The 17,209-nt window shown below is 47.1% G+C and overlaps 1 protein-coding gene across 1 annotated transcript; it reads left to right on the top strand.

The window, feature by feature from the left end:
- Positions 1-7,489: 7,489 nt before the first annotated feature.
- Positions 7,490-15,714, top strand: SOD1 (superoxide dismutase 1). The gene is made up of 5 exons (XM_070455143.1): positions 7,490-7,660; positions 11,116-11,206; positions 12,970-13,039; positions 13,829-13,946; positions 15,290-15,714. Exons 1-5 carry the CDS (start codon positions 7,589-7,591, stop codon positions 15,395-15,397), a joined length of 459 nt encoding a protein of 152 aa, XP_070311244.1. The 5' UTR covers positions 7,490-7,588; the 3' UTR covers positions 15,398-15,714.
- The last annotated feature ends 1,495 nt before the right edge of the window (positions 15,715-17,209 follow it).

The raw sequence follows: 17,209 nt of genomic DNA on the forward strand, positions 1-17,209 counted from the left end.
GACTTTCCTGGCAGTGTAGCTGTTAAGACACCATGCTTCCAATGCAAGGGACACAAGTTCATCTCTGGTTGTGGAACTAAGATCCCACATGCCGTGTGGCATGGCAAAAAAAAAAAAAAAAAAACCAAAAAACCAGGATATTAACATTTGAGATTCACTGCTCTAAAGAATCTGTTTTAACCAGATGAACTTGAGAAAATGTCAATGGTGCCTGTGTGTGTATGTGTGTGTGCTCGGTCCTGTCCAACTCTTTGTGACCCCATGGACTGTAGCTGAACAGGCTCCTCTGTCCATAGGATTCTCCAGGCAAGAACACTGGAGTGGGTTGCCATTTCCTTCTACAGGGGATCTTCCCGACTCGGGAACTGAACCTGAGTCTCCTGCATTGGTAGAAGGATTCTTTACCACTGAGCCGCCTGGAAAGCTTAATCCTCACGTTTCCTACCCAGTATGGTAGAGAATCATGATGACAATTATATCCCCTAAAGGGAATAAATGGGCTTCCCAGTGGCTTTGCTGGTAAAGAATCCTCCTGCCAAAGCAGGAGACGCAAGACACGAGGTCAGTCCCTGGGTCGGGAAGATCCCCTGGAGAAGGAAATGGCAACCCACTCCATTATTCTTGTCTGGAGAAGCCCACGGACGGAGGAGCCTGGAGGGCTATAGTCCAAGGGGTTGCAAAGAGTCAGACGCGACTGAGTGTGTGCACAAACAAAGGGAGGAAGTAACTACATTTTCATTACAAATCTGAATAGCATATGGACAGGGTCTGATGCACAGCCCACACTTCGGGTGAGCCTGAGGCTCACAGTTCAGTTCAGTCGCTCAGTCGTGTCCGACTCTTTGCGATCGCATGGACTGCACCACGCCAGGCCTCCCTGTCCATCACCAACTCCTGGAGTTTACTCAAACTCATGTCCACTGAGCCGGTGATCCAGGAGGACCATGCGCGCTGGAGCGGCTGTGAGGAGATACCCCACATCCAAGGGCAAAGGAGAAGCCGCAGCAAGGTGGTAGAAGGGGCAAATTCGTGTTTAGAATCAAACCCCATTCCTGCCAGAGACGCTCAGAGGGCTCAAACAAACCTTGTGCGCATCAGGACCCAGAGACCCCACAGAGACTGGGGCAAAGCTGTGTTTGAGCATCTCCCGTGGAGGTTCGGGCTGGCGGTGGTCTGCGGCAGGCACGGGGCTCTGGGCGCAGCAGACTTGGGCATGGCATAAGCCCTCTTGGAGGAGGTCGCCACTAACCCTACCATAGAGCTGCCAGAACATACACAGGGCTGGGAAACAGACTCTCAGAGGGCACAACAGAACCTTGTGCACCGGGACCCAGGAGAAAGGAGCAGTGACCCCACAGGAGACCGTCCTGACTTGCCTGTGAGGGTCCGGGAGTCTCCAGCGGAGGCGTGGGTCCGTGGTGGCCTGCCGCAGGGTTGGGGACACTGCGTGTAGTACACACATGGGATCTTTAGAGGGAGGTCAGCGCTGTCTTCATTACCTCCACCATGGTTTGGCCCCAGGTAAATAGCAGGGACGGAACACAGGTCCACCCATCAACAGAAAATTGGATTAAAGATTTACTGAGCATGGCCCCGCCCATCAGAACAAGACCCAGTTTTTCCCTCAGTCAGTCTCTCCCATCAGGAAGCTTCCATAAGTCTCTTATCCTTCTCCATCAAGGGCAGACAGATTGAAAACCACAATCGCAGAAAACTAACCAATCTAATCACATGGACCACAGCCTTGTCTAACTCAGTGAAACTATGAGCCATGCCGTGCAGGCCACTCTGAGGTTCACATCGGTGTTCAAAAGGATGCATCCACCTCAGCACTTCCAGGATCCTCAGGCACCCAGATGCACTGTTGTCCTGAATGAAGGTCTTAATCTGAACCTGGTTTTTCACGGTATTAATAAATGGCAGCTCTATCCTCCAGCCTGGCACCTGAGCCCCAGATCTGGGAGCTATGCTTTGCCCTGTCTCTCCCTCGCCCTGCAGTTCTGGTCAGGCCCTGAGGCTGAAGATTCCTTTCTCACTCTCTCTCCGCTGTTTTCTAGCAGTGGCCTCCGGCCAGGACCTTATATCACCACCCCCAAATGGCCTTCCTGCCTTCGCTCTCTTCTGATCTCCCCACTTGAGTATCCATCCTATTTCTGCACATAATCAAGTCCTTTCCTGATAAAACGCCCCTGGCGGCTTCTTCTCTTTCAGTTGGAACTTGCTTTGAACTTCATGCAACAGAAACCTGGTTATGCTTGTTTAACCAAATATAAGTTTATTTTCCTCATAGGACAGGAAGTGCCAAAGTAAGCAGCCCATTTCCAATGAAGGCCATTGCCAGTTTCTTATGTAACATACAGCAATGTCAAGTGGATCTACCGTTTAAATAAACACAATTTGAAGATGTGCATGTAATTGGGCCCAAGCACACTGTTTTCAAAAATCTCCTGGGTGGTTCTAAGGTGCAGCAAGGGTCGACAAGGACTGTACCTAACCTAGGGGCCTCTGGTTTACAGGTGGGCTCTCCTGGTAGCTCAGCTGGTAAAGAATCCGCCTGCAATGCAGGAGACCCCAGTTCAAATACTGGGTTGGGAAAATCCCCTGGAGAAGGGATAGGCTACCCATTCCAGTACTCATGGGCTTCCCTGCTGGCTCAGATGGTAAAAGATTCCGCCTGCAATGCGGGAGACCTGGGTTTGATCCCTGGGTTAAGAGGGCATGGCAACCCACTTCAGTATTCTTGCCTGGAGAATCCCCACAGACAGAGGAGCCTGGTGGGCTACAGCCCGTGGGGTCCCAAACAGCTGGACATGACTGAGCGACTAAGTATCACCTTCATCTAGAGAGAATCACCCCCCAAGACAATACAGTAGGCCAGAGTGGGCCAGAGCCCAGAGCGCAACAGCTAAACAGAGCTCATGACATGGGTTATCATGCCACGATTATTAAATGGGAAAGTGTTAGTTGCTCAGCCGTGTCCAACTCTTTGTGACCCCGTGCGCTGTAGCCCACCAGGTTTCTCTGTCCATGGGATTCTCCAGGCAAGAATACAGGAGTGGGTAGCCATTCTGTTTTCCAGATGATTATTAAATATACAGCTAACTCTTAATTACAGTTTGCAAATGTCTAATCCCAGGCTGTTCACTCCTGCTTACCAACAGTCTTAATTAATTGTTACACTTTCCCCCCCAAGCTTTCAAAAATGCTTCAGATACTTCATGATGCTCGGGTATAATCTTCTCACAGGGTTTACTGATAATAGCTTTTGGTCTGGGGAATTTACTAGCATTAAATATCTGCAGGTAGGAATTCCCTGGTCCAGTGGTTAAGACTCTGCTTCAACTGCAGGGGGCACAGGTTCAATCCCTACTCGGGGTATTAAGATTACAAATGCCAGGCAGTGGGGCCAAAAGTCATATATATATATTGTTGTTGTTTAATTGCTAACTTATGTCTGACTCTTTTGTTACCCCAAAGACTGGGGCCCACCAGGCTCCTCTGTCTATGGGATTTCCCAGGCAAGAAAACTGGAGTGGGTACCCAACTCCTTCTCCAGGGGATTTTCCTGACCCAGGGATCAAATCCAAGTCTCCTACACTGCTGGCAGATTCTTTACCATCTGAGCCACCAGGGAAGCCCAGATAGGACTAGCAAATACTGCCTTTAACTGTTTCTAATTTGCTTCCTAGTTATTACCACATTTATCTCTTAGCATTAAAAAAAAACAACCTCTCTTTGTATTTTGCTTCTTTTGTGTTTGCCCAGTTCTGATGTTTGCCTACAACCTGGTGGCTCAGATGGTAAAGAATCTGCCTGTAATGAGGGAGATCTGGGTTTGATCCCTGGGTCGGGACGATCCCCTGGAGGAGGGAATGACAACCCACTCCAGTATTCTTGCCTGGAGAATCCCCATGGACAGAGGAGCCTGGCGGGCTGCAGTCCACAGTGTCGCAAAGAGTTGGACACAAATGAACGACTAAGCACATATATAAAAACATATTTTTCATCAGCCTTTGTGATGAAATAATAATTCATCCCTTTGTGATGAATCCCTTTGTGATGAATCCCTTTGTGATAATCCCCTTGTGATGTGTGATGTGAAGCAGATGAAAAGAAAACTACTTATCCACTGAGCACCATGGAGGTGTAAAGAAGGAACCGCCTGGGGATTTCAGGAGGAAAAGAATGATTTTGGGGAAAAGGGAGACGAAATAAAGGAGTGCTGTGCTGGGCTTAGTGGCTTGATTGTGTCTGACTCTTTGCGACCCCATGGACTGTAGCCCGCCAGGCTCCTCTGTCCATGGAATTCTCCAGGCAAGAACACTGGAGTGGGTAGTCATGCCCTCCTCCAGGGGATCTTCCCGACCCAGGGATGGAACCCAGGTCTCCCACTCTGCAGGCGGATTCTTTACCTTCTGAGACACCAGGGAAGCCCGAAATAAAGGAGAAAAGGGAGGACTGAATCCTAAGAAAGGAAAAGAAGAGGAGAAGGATCGAAACGCAAGACTGACCAGCTGGTCTCCCTTCTCACTTACTTCTTAACCAAACACTGACTTCATGCTCAGGAACGCCAGAAGGACACACAGTAAACTGCTGAGTCATCTGCACATGAGGCAGTCTGGTCCGAGGCACCCAGGCCTCACCATTCCCTACAAAATTCGAGTCTCTCTGGGTCAGCATGCCTCATCCTGACTGTCAGATGCCAGCCACATTCCTGGGCTCAAGTCAACCCTACCTACTTTTGGAGTCCCTTGACTTCTTGGCGATAATAACTCTCAATGGGATTTGAATTTTTCAAAACCACCCGAGTTCTCTGATCACACACATGACCTTTGGGACTAGATTAGGGGGCAGGAGCAACCCAAAGCCATTGAATTGGGGAAACTCAAGGTCAAAATGAATAGGCCTGCCCTAACATAGGACAGGGGCATAAAGGGAGGCCTCTGTACCACATGGACCTCCTTCCTACAAAGCAACTTAGGAATGTGTGTCAGAACTTTATCCTTTAGGGACCTGGGAGTTCAGTGACCTGCTCTGTGACTGGTTCATAGTCTAAATTGTTAGTAGTTCCTTGGTTCAACGGCTAGTCTTTGTTTCCACCATCTTCACATCTCCTGATTGTTAGCTCTTTGCAGTCAGTCCAGTGTATTATGTGGGCTTCCCTGGTGGCTCAGGGGTAAAGAATTCACCTGCTAAAGCAGGAGATGGGTTCCGTCACTGGGTCGGGGAGATTCCCCTGGAGAAGGGCATGGCAACCCACTCCAGTGTTCTTGCCTGGAGAATCCCATGGACAGAGGAGCCTGGTGGGCTACAGTCCACGGGGTCGCAGAGAGTCAGACAGGACTGAGTGACTAACACGCACACACAACCCTTTTCTAGAAGGAGGGGTAAGACTCTCGTGGGGGCATCTTCTCAGCTCCACACCTCTCCCCAGCGGAAATATGGCCTAAGGAGGAATAGAACAGGGCCCTCTGAAGTGTGGGACCCCTTGCCTAGGTGTGAGGGTAGTACTAGGAATGAACCTCAGGGGTCCTCGAATCCTGCACGACACAGCCCTGGCACCGACCCAGGCTTTGTCTACCTATCTCAAAAGAGGAGGAACCTGGATCCCAGGGCCACTGCATGTGGGCTAGTTCGTTGGCATGTGAACAGAAATCTGATTCCAACTTCCTGGAAGCCAAAGGAACTTTGGCCTTGGGCAGAGGCCCTTTGGCTGTGATTTGCACATTTATGCAACTTACAGGCTAACTGGAAAATGCTAGTTGAGTACAACAAGCAAAATTACAAATATGTATATTTTCAAGAGGATGATAAAAAAAAAATATGTGAACTGTGTATTTGTGACAGATGACGATTTGAGTCCAAAGGTAGAATTAAATAAGTCATGTGCAGCCAAGAAGTGGCTGAAGTAGTTTCTGCCTTGTTTCACTCTAACCTTGAACTAGATCTCACTCAGCATTTCACCATCCCCACAACTGTGTATGTGTGTTAAGTCACTTCAGTTGTGTCCGACTCTTTGCCACCCCATGGACTGTAGCCCACCAGGCCCCTCGGTCCATGGAATTCTCCAGGCAAGAGTACTGGAGTGGGTTGCCATATCCTTCTCCAGGGGATCTTCACCACCCAGGAATCGGACCCAGGTCTCTTACATCTCCTGCAGTGGCAGGCTTTACCACTAGCACCATAACTAAATCCTCCCTACCATTTTGCCAAGAAAAGCATGTTTGTAGGGGTGGGGCCAGATGGTGGTGGTGGTGGGGATTCTCCTTCAGAGCCAAACTGTTGCAGACAAATGCACAGTGAAAAGTGTAAAAGTGAAAGTTTTAGTTGCTCAGTCCTGTCTGACTCTTTGCAGACCCCACTGGACTGCAGTTGGCCAGGCTCCTCTCTCCATGGAATTCTCCAGACAAGAATACTGGAGTGGGTAGACCTTCCCTTCTCCAGGGGATCCTTCTCACCCAGGGAGTGAACCCAGGTCTCCTGCATTGCAGGCAGATTTTTTACCATCTGAGCCAGGAGAGAAGCAAATGCATAATCATTGTAAAAAAATATTTTGAGAAACATTAGTAAAAGTTAAATTTGCATTTCCCAAAGGTACCCACCCACAGTCTCCTGTACATCTTTCTAGAGATTTCTGAGCACACAAGTAAACATGTTTATACTTTTAAATAAAAACCCACAGAAGTGGTTTGTGCTGTTAGCTAGTTTCATGAAAGGTCTTCCTTGAAGGTTAAGAAATACCCTGGGGTATGGAGCTATCATTCGCCCATTCTCCCCCTCTCCTTGACTGTTGCGGCAGCAGACAAAACACAGAGGGATGTAGAAATCAATCAGTTGACTTTTTTTTTTTTTGTATTTTCAGGTTTGTGGCCTCGCCACACAGGAAATATTCGAAAAGACGTAATTCTGACAACCAAACACGTACTCTTTATGTGTTTAGGACGAAGACAATTGCAGAGAAGAAAAGGTGAGACCCGAGACTGAGATCCACCGTCTTTACAGACCCTCAGAAACCCACAACGTAATTAAAAAAAAAAAAAAAAGGAAACTATCAAAAGCTCGCAGCATGGGAGTCTCAACGTGTGAAACACAAAGGCGACAGCGTCAGGACCAAAGTCAGTTATCACTCATTAACATCTGCGGACAAAGGGGCTTCAGATCTTCAAGGCATGCCGCGTATATACGTCCCCGTCCCACTTTCGTGTCCTGCAATCCGCCTATCACACCCTTTCGAGGAGAAAGGCTGGGTTGTAGGTTTTTTTTCCCCACGGATTCAGGTTTTACTGCACGTTTTTACACAGCCTCAGGGCGGAGGTGGCCGGCGGCGCTCGAATGACCGCCCCTTGGCCCCTCCCCCCGGTCCGACAGGGCCCCCCCCCCCCAGACCCCCGGGGGGGGGGGAGCGCGCTGAGAGCGCGGGCAGCGATTGGTTGAGGGCCAGGGTGGGCGGGGCGCGGCGGTCCGGCCCTATAAAGGTGCGGTGGCGCGCTTGTGTCGGTTTTGCGTCGGCGTGTATGCTGCGGAGTCTCTTTTTCTGCGTGGTGGGGCGTCTTTAGCGGTCCGGGCCGGAGCTCCTTCCCCCCGAGTCATGGCGACGAAGGCCGTCTGCGTGCTGAAGGGCGACGGCCCGGTGCAGGGCACCATCCGCTTCGAGGCAAAGGCAAGGGCTGGCGGGGGCGAGGGGGAAGACCAGCGGCGAGGCCGAGCGCGCCAGCCTGTGCCCTAGAGCGGGAAGCCGGCCCCGCCGGCCCTCGGGCCGCCCTCGCCACGCCTCCCTCCCCCGGCGCGCGGTTCGGCGGGTCCGCGGTCCACCCCCACCCCCGGGCCGCCCCCCGCGCGCGCGCGGCCGCAAAGTGCTGAGTCACCGGGCGAGCCTGGCGGCGGTGCGTGGCGAGGCCTGGGCGGGGGTGCAGGAAGGAAACACCGGCCGGCCCCTTTGTGTGTGTGGGGGGCGGGGAGGCCGACAGCCTTTGGCCCGGGAGGGCGGAGAGAAAGCGAGGGAGGAGGAGAACCGGCTGCCGCGGCGCCCCTCCGGCGTCCGCAGGCCCCGACGGAGACCTGCCCTGATTGAGGAGGCCGTGTGGCCGCCCCCACCCCCCCTTCTCGGCGGGGTCAGTGTCTGGGTCCTGACATCCTGGGGATTCTTGAGTTGCGCAGTCTCGAGGCCTGGCCCGTCCTTGAGGTCCCAGGGGCGGCGGGGTGCAGCCGGGCCCTCAGGACTCTCGTGGCGTCCGTTATCCCTTGGGGCTTCCTTCGCGGCTCCAGCTCAGGGGTCTGCAAACCACGCGCACGGTCTGTGCCGGGGTTGGTGTTTGTACAGCCCTCGAGCTGAGTGGTTTTATCGGTTCAGGTCTTTCTGTTTTTGTTTTGTTCTGTTTTAATGTTTGTGTTTAAAGGAAAACACGAGTGTGCAACAGTGACCCTTTACAGAAAAGTTTGCTGACACATCGTGCTCTAGGTCATGGTCAGGCTCTATGAGGGCAGAGAAGATGGACCTGATCAGAACTCCAAAAAAAACCAGACATCTAACAGACTCCCTTGTTTGGGGGGTTTTCTAGAGAACGATATTAATCCTCGGTGCAGGGCAGACTCACCGCTTGCGTGCTAAGCCGTTTCAGTCTTGTCCGACTCTATGCGACCCCATGGACTGTAACCCGCTAGCATCCTCTGTCCTTGGGATTCTCCAGGCGAGAGGAACCGGAGTGGGTTGACGTTTCCACCATCAGGGGATCTTCCCAGTCCAGGGATCGAACCCAGCTCTCCTGCATTGCAGGCAGATTCTTTACCTGCTGAGCCGTCAGGGAAGCCCCAGAGTCACTGGCTGAGCTTTTTAAAATAGAGATTGCAGGGCTCAACTCCGGATCAATTACATCAAGTGCGGTGCAGTCTGAGATTTGCTGTTTTTAAAGCCTCCAAAGTGGTTCTTAACAGTGCATGGAAGATTGAGACTTCCTGCTGATCGAGGGCAGTGGGTGAGGTCTGGGAGTCCCGGAAGATGAGGCCGAGACTATTTCCTTTGCGCGGAATTGTCATTTCTGTGATTGGAGCATTCCTGTAAACAAATTTTCAGTGACGTGAGTTTGAAATTTTTTTTATCGGTAGGCCTATCTGGGAGGGTATCGGACAAACCTCTGCACAAATCATGTAAAATAAAGTGTACAGAAACACTCAGTGATAATACTGTGAAGCACAGATGTGAGGAGTGTGCTTGTGAAAAGACTGTCCCAGATCTTAGGTTGCCAGTGGGTGGAAAAATGTGTTGCCTTGTTAATCTTGAGGGAATATTTAAGGTACCAATGAGGTTTGCAGTGGTTTATGGAAACATGAGAGGATATACAAAGTGTCCTATGTGAGATTTATACAAGGAGAATTTAAATATTTGAGCTTAATTTTGGTGGTTTGCAGATTTTCCGAAAAGGCTTTTTGACGTGAGACTACATTTCGCGCTTATTTGCCAGGCTCTGTTTTGTGTTTCCTCCTTCCTCTCCACTAGAGAACCTACGAAGCCTGTGAGGAATTCTTTTCCTGCGGCCACTGAGAAACAGCTCCTGGTGTTACTTAGGTTCAGAAGCCAAACAGTGAAGCCTGACAAAACCCGGGCGCCCTTAGTTTTTACACCTTCCCCTAGTAGCTTGTATGGCTCCCTCTCCTGGGTTCTGAACATTTTGGTGGTGCTCTGTGCACCTGGTAAAAGACCCTTGGGTATGTAGATGTATTAAACTGTCAATAAACTATCAACGGTATTTCTTGGCTTATTCAGTGTTTAAGATTTTTAGATTAGTTTCCGGTTTTCAAAAATCGGAAATTTTTACCTCTTAAGTCCAGAGTCCTAGCTCGTCTTGAAAATCATCTGGAGAAGACTCCTACTGAGCCTTGTTAGCCTAGAGTGACACTGCGGGCCGTTTCCCTTCCTCCTGCTTCCCTGACCTTTTTCACTCATTTGAGATGATAGCCCAATCCCTGCAGGCTGTCCCGGGCAGCCCACCCTGAACTTCTTCTGTTCTCTGCATTACCAGTTAAGTGGAGGCTTGGAAGAACCTGCCGTGTTTGTCTCTCTGTGCTCTCGATAACATGACGTGTTTGAGGGGGATAACGTTCACATTTGGCTTTTTCCAGAATTTTCCATTAAATTTTGGGTTTTTCTTTACCTAGAGGAATTATAGTGTATCTGTCCTCAAAAAGAAATACTAGAGACAGCAGTCGCCACGCTACTTCCCAGGAGCAGTGATACCTAGCCAGTGGAAAATCAGATCTTCAAGGCCTAACACCTCTTGTCACTGTTGGCCCTGGCTTTTTAAAAAAACAGACACTGTCTCGTATTCCTATATGGTGTGGTTGCTGAGTTATGTTTTGTTTTAGTTCCTAAGATCTCTTTGTAGCTGTGGAAGTAAGTTCTTTGATTTGTCTATGTAGCGTGCAGTACTGCCCATCACCTTTGCCAGGATTGCAGTGTGTGTGTTTTTTTCTTCACTTGCTTCGGTGTTTTATTGTCCCTTTTTGATCTTAGGAGTGCAAAGGTTATCTAGGTTCCAGTGCCTGAAAAGCCTGGAGAAAGCAGTACTTCTGGTTATACTAGGATCAGCTTCTCAGTGGCAGTGAGGAGGATGTTTTCTCGCTATAAATCAAACATATCCATGTGGGAAACTGATAAATGTCCCTCTCCTGGGGAGTGGAGAAGCGGGACCATGGGGTAGCAAGTTGAATATTTCCAGGGACCCTTATGTTTGTTTTTAAGACAAATCTGTGTGTTTGATAACACAGCCGAGTGTCTGCATGAAGAAAGGAAGATGCTGAAAAGTCTATGATGTGCTAACAGTTGGGTTCACATTTGATACGTGCACAACACTTAGCCAGGCACACGCACAGTCTATTTGAAGTATTTACATAATAAGCAAGAACTTACTCTTATTACACATGAATGGTTAAGCAGCTACCTGGAGGTTCACTGCTAGAAAGTGGTGGGCCTTTCTAGCCAAAAACCTTGGACACAGGTTTTTCAACTCCTTAGTTGATGTTCTTTTCACTTTTCCTGTGAGTGGTAAAGGTTAATTCAGTTGTTTTCTTTGCTCAGAAGCATTGCCCTCTCAAACTTCTTGCACTTTTCTTTGACTAAAGGGAAATACAGTCGTCGTAACTGGAACCATTACGGGATTGACTGAAGGTGATCATGGATTCCACGTCCATCAGTTTGGAGACAATACGCAAGGTGGGTGTTGTGCTGGTGACTAGGGATTCACAGTCATTCACCTGGTAAGAAAAACCCAGTAGTGTGTGCGCTTAGTCGCTCAGTCGTGTCCAACTTTGTGACCCATTGGAGCGTAGCCCTCCAGGCTCCTCTGTCTGTGGGATTTTTCAGGTAAGAATACTAGAGTGGTTGCCATTTCCTTCTCCAGGGAATCTTCCTGACCCAGGGATCGAACCCGTGTCTTCTGTGTCTCCTGCATTGCAGGTGGATCATCTACCTGCTAGGCCATCCAGGAAGCCACCCCCACACATTAAAAACTCGCTAACAATTTTTTAAAGAGTCAATAGGACTACTCAAGTCAGCCTCAGGGATAAAAGTGACTGACTAGTGGAGTGGAAGAGGGAATTGATGTTTTTCTTTTATCTTATTATGGGTTGATAATGTAAGAGCCTCAGGTGTTTTTAACAATAGAAAACAACACTGCTACTTTCTGACCTTGGCCTTTGGTCCTTGTGAGCTGAGGGTTGAGGGTGGGTGTGACAGGTGGGGGTACATTTATTATTACCCTGGAAGAACAGCTCCACAGCTCCAACACAAGAGCCTTAGTTGGGACGGGGTTGGGCGGGGAGTAAGAGAGAAACTGATGAGAGCCTGTGAACTCTTGGTGCTCTGGATTGAGTTTGATTTTCTCAATTTGGGATCAGAAGCAAGTTAACAAACTTGATGGGTTAAGTTGCTGTATTTGAGTAAACTTAGTGTTTCGACTTTCTGTGATGAGAACTTAATTGATTTTGCTGGAACATGTTTTTAACGTCCTATAATTTGGTTCCTATAAATAGTGATTTAAGGGTCAGATGTGATCCAGTTCAACAATGATAAAAATTCCTGGGACTAAGAGGTGGTCCAGTGGGTAAGACTTCCCCCAAGTTCCCGATGCAGGGGGCCTGGGTTGGGTGCCTGGTCAGGGAAAGGGCAGCCCACGTGCAGGCCGCAACCCAGAATCCACATCCGCAGCCTGAGGATCCTGCATGCCTCAACTAGCGGTCGCATGTCCAGCAGCTGCGAGCTGGCGCAGCCAAGGAAAAACTCCTGCCTCTGCTCTGGGAGGAGAGTGCGCCTTGGCTCTGACTTACTCCGCCACTTCCTGAAACCTGCCCGTCTCTCTCTGAGTGAGGAGGGTCGGGGGGTGGGGATGGGTGAAACCGGTTCACAGCCTTGATCCATCCCCCATCCCACCTGAGAGCCATGGAGTGAAGAACCATATCCCGAAAGCGCCGCCTCCGTAGTTGGGTTCTGTGTGGATGCCCTTCCCTGGTGCTCAGGAGTGCCATTTTTAGAGTACAACCTGAAGGCCACAGCGTTGTGCAGGGCAGCAGCCCTTGGATTAAGGTGCTGCTTTATGTTCCACAAGCACCAAGACCCAGGCAGCAGCTGCCTGGCAGTGTGTTTTTGGTAGTTGAGGTATCCTGTCGTCTGAGGGAGTAGGAGCATAATCATGGGATTTTAGTAGAAGGACCGCTGAAACTCAAGTCTTGGCCTCCTCGTTTTATGGGCGGAAGAAACCAGGGCCCAGAGAAGAGTGGTACCTTTCCCGGGGTCACACAGGAGTTAGGACTTGTCTCTACGCCCTGCCCTTAGTTGCTGCTGTTATTAGCCCAGAGTCACGTTGTGGGTCAGTATTTTTCTCCAGTTGAGGCTTTTAGCAATGACCAGTCTATTTTTAGAATTTATTTCAGAATTTTGATTCATAATTTAGCTGCTTTATTTTTTTCTTTGGTAAACAGGCTGTACCAGTGCAGGTCCTCACTTTAATCCTCTGTCCAAAAAACACGGTGGGCCAAAAGATGAAGAGAGGTGAGTGACCCTAATTCTTTTCTGAAATAATAGCTCTGGCTCTGGGCGGGGGTGGTCAGTATGGTTCCTACTTGCAGATTGTATGCTGAGATAATTGCACCTCTGCTCCTGAGTTTGTTGTCCCACGAACGGCTTTACTCCCTGGGCCAAGGAATTGACAAATGGGGACGCTGCAAATGATTTGGTTTTGTAGCATTTATTGAATACAGTGTCACAAGTGTCAAAGGGAACTAATACAGGAAATGTCATGAATAACAGTAGTGTCAACTACTAGCAAAATAAAACATCATTGTGAAACACTGGAAGCTTTGTAGAAAAAAATTTGATGTTGAAAATTCAGTGAGACTCTATTTGTATGTGTTTGTTTTCTGAAAGCCTTTCAGGAAAATATTAAGTTTTAAGGACAAGAATTAATTTATATCAAAGGCCTCGGGGCATAGCTCTCTTAGCATGCCAAGTGTTAATAGGCATAGCTCAGTAATTTAGAGTTTACCCTCTAAGTTCACTTCACCTCTGAAGTTAGGGGTGCACCGCAAGTCTTTCCAGAGCATTGCTCTATAGACTTGAAGCCTTGCTTGAAGAGCTGTGTGTCTAGAACATCTTGTTACTTGTTTTTAAATTTCTATGTTTTCAAAGTTTTGTCAGTATGGAAAAGTGGATTCTGTTCGATATAGACTGTATAAATCTCTTAAGCCACCCTTATATATCTGACTTGCCGATTTTTAATTTAGCTTACGAACTAAAGTTAGATAGAAATCAGTCCTAATCCCTCTGCTTTTTCAATGTCAGGCATGTTGGAGACCTGGGCAACGTGACGGCTGACAAAAACGGAGTTGCCAACGTGGACATTGTAGACGCTCTGATCTCACTGTCGGGAGAGCACTCCATCATTGGCCGCACGATGGTGGTGAGTTTCCTGTAATAAGGGTGTGCGTGCAGTTTCTTCTGACACACGGTCATGTATGTTTTCATGACTTCATGATTGTTCATCCTGGCTTCTAAGCTTCCATATATATTGTACTTTCTGTTCAGATTAGGAAAAGCAGTTATTTTGTTGGACAATTATAGTGAAGGTGAATTAATGATCAAGGTCGGTTAAGACCAGTCTTGCTAAGATGCAGTAATACAGCAATTACCTTTGATCATGTTAATTAGATTTGTGCTATGGAAACAAGTTGTCTTTATTTGGTTTTTATTTTTTTTTGGTTTTTAAATGGCCGGGCTTTCTGTCCCTACTGGGTTTCCCCCTTGCAGTTGACCAGAGCATTTGAAATCTAAAATCTGGGGTGGACCTCAGTACCAACATTCATTCATGTCTGCAGGTGGTTGTCACCTGTTTAACGTGTGGGAGGCCATTGCCCCAGGTTACGTAACACTGCATTCTGGTTCCTACGGAATGCCTCCTGAAGGCTCCCTTGAATCCCATGGATGGAGGAGCCTGGTGGGCTCCATTAGTCCATGGAGTCACAGAGTCAGACACGAGTGAGCGACTTCACTTTCACTTTCAGAGGACAGTTAACTTTCAGTAGACACTTATCATCAGCTCACCCTTTTATCCTTAGAATTTCCTTCTGTAGTTACGAAGCAGAAGTCACTTATCAGTGTTTGATGTGCTAGGCTCAGTCACTCAGTCGTGTCCGACTCTGCCACTGTTGGACTTGTGGCCCGCCAGGCTGTCCACGGGACTCTCCAGGCAAGAATACTGGAGTGGGTTGCCATGCCCTCCTCCAGGGGATCTTCCCAACCAGGGACAGAACCCAGGTGTCCTGCAGCACAGGCAGATTCTTTACCATCTGAGCCACCAAGTGGTGGCTTAATGTTTTATGAGAAAAATTTAAAAGGCTACTGCTTGAATATTCAAGTTATTTTTAGGGCCTCCCTCATAGCTCAGTTGGTGAAGAATCTGCCTGCAATGCAGGAGACCCGGCTTTGATTCCTGGGTCTGGAAGATCCTCTGGAGGGCATGGCAGCTCACTCCAGTATTCTGATTTGAATATTCAAGATATTTTTAGGATTATCTCATTTATGGGTCTGTAGATAATTAGGCAGTTTTTATAAGCTTATTTTTTTTTGGTTCACCTTTCCCCCCAAACCAGTTTGTACTATGAAAGAATGTCTACTCTGATATTACTAAAATTTCTCATGGTAGATTTAGCATGTGGATGTTTTTGTAACCTAATTTTATGGGTTTCTAGTATTTTTTTGAGATAGTACTGCTAACCTAGTGTTTATTGTGTCTGTATCATCAAGGTCCATGAAAAACCAGATGATTTGGGCAGAGGTGGAAATGAAGAAAGTACAAAGACTGGAAACGCTGGAAATCGTTTGGCCTGTGGTGTAATTGGAATTGCCCAGTAAACATTCCCTGGGACATGGTCTGAGTCCTAGTAACTCATCTGTTATCTTGCTAGCTGTAGAAATTTAACTCGACAAGCATTTAACACTGTAAACTTAAAAAGTGTAATTTGTGTGACTTTTTTTAAATTGCTTTAAGTACCTGTAATGAGAACTGACTTATGATCACTTGAAAGATTTGTATAATTTTATAAAACTCATACGCAGTTAAAATGTCTGTTCATTGATCTCTGTATTTTGCCAGACTTAATCACATGTATATTATTTGTCTGAATTTCAATTCTCTCAAGCCTGCAATAAACACACTCTGTGGCACTGTATTTTGAGCCTGTTGAAGTATTTAAATTGAAATTCTCAAGTTGATATTCATACATATAGCATGAATGGAAGAGATTCAGTAATATGTTGACGGGTATTAACTATCTTATAGAACCTTTTTTTGAAAGTGTTTTTAAATGAGATCATTAAAACGTTAAAATTTTAGCAACTGGTAAATTTAGCTAAGACTAAGCTGAACTTTAATCTCAAGACAAATAGGCCATTCTTTGTTAGCTTTAGGGAAGTTAAGGTGGTAACTTTATTTTAAAAAGTAGCTGTTAACAATTTTAAGAGAGCCCTTTGATAACTTAGTGAAATTGTAAATGGCAAGTTAAAGCATTAGCAAAGAGTTAAGATTTACCTACCTGTCAAAATGGCACATATTCCATTTTTATAGACCCATGACCACTTAGTTTTATTTTTAATAATGGTAGCATTTGGCACAACCTGCTTTCACATATGCCCTTTAAAGAAATACTTTATACCCAGTGTAAGGTAGAAGCAAAGAAATGACTTAGTGTTGTGGGTTCTGCCTATTTAAATACAAGAATTTCTACACCCAATTAGTAATTCAAGTCTGTTCTCTAAATACCTATGCCTATAAGAGAATGCTTTAAAATGAAGTGTTGATCTTAACGCCGGTTTGACTGTGGGTTATAGTTTATTAGTTGGAAATTGTAGGATATTTGACAGAGAAGCCAGAAATAAGCATCTGTTTTGGTTGGACTTAATTAAGCAAGTGAAGATCACTTGGAGAGGAAAAGCTAATCTAGAAAAATAACTTGTATTCAAAGTTTTAAGTAGGTTATAACAGTATGCTCACAAATTAACAGTTAAGATGACCATCAGGTAGGGAATTTAAAAACCAATACTGACATTTCATAAGGTACAGTTTGTTACACAAGTGGACTTGGCTTGTGTCCTTTAAAGCTTCACGTGTAATTATTACCACTTAATACTTCTGGGGTTTTGTCATGAGCAAATAGGGTGACCTTAATACTTTCAATACTGGACTGTTTCCTTGAAACCTGAGCACTAATCAGACATGTATTTCCAGAAGCAGTTTCAGCTAGGACTTTTAAACTCAGTGGGCCAAGATAGAACAGGGTAAGCTTACAACTCAAGTCTACATATGTGAAATGGGATTTTCTCTTATTTTCCAAAGGTGGGACACCAGTACATTGCCCTAGGTACTTTTCCCCCCACCACCCATTAAGGATCTTGCTGCAGAAAACTCAAAACCAAATAAAGCAGCTTTGCCTGGGGATGAGGGTAAAGAACCTGTTCAGCACACAAACTAGGACAGTTTAGATACATAATTGAAGGAGAAAACAGCTTCAAGGCCATGAATACTTGGGCTGTTAACAGCTGGTCTCGTCCTTGGCACTAGCTCAGCAGCTTTGTGTAACCGCCTCTCTGTACTACTTCAGGTCCAGGTTTGATTTCCCTTCGAATGTCTTCAGGTAACAGCTCTTGGATAACTCACAACTGTCTTTC

This window comes from Odocoileus virginianus, chromosome 25 (genome assembly GCF_023699985.2).
Source record: "Odocoileus virginianus isolate 20LAN1187 ecotype Illinois chromosome 25, Ovbor_1.2, whole genome shotgun sequence".
Classification (NCBI taxonomy): domain Eukaryota; kingdom Metazoa; phylum Chordata; class Mammalia; order Artiodactyla; family Cervidae; genus Odocoileus; species Odocoileus virginianus.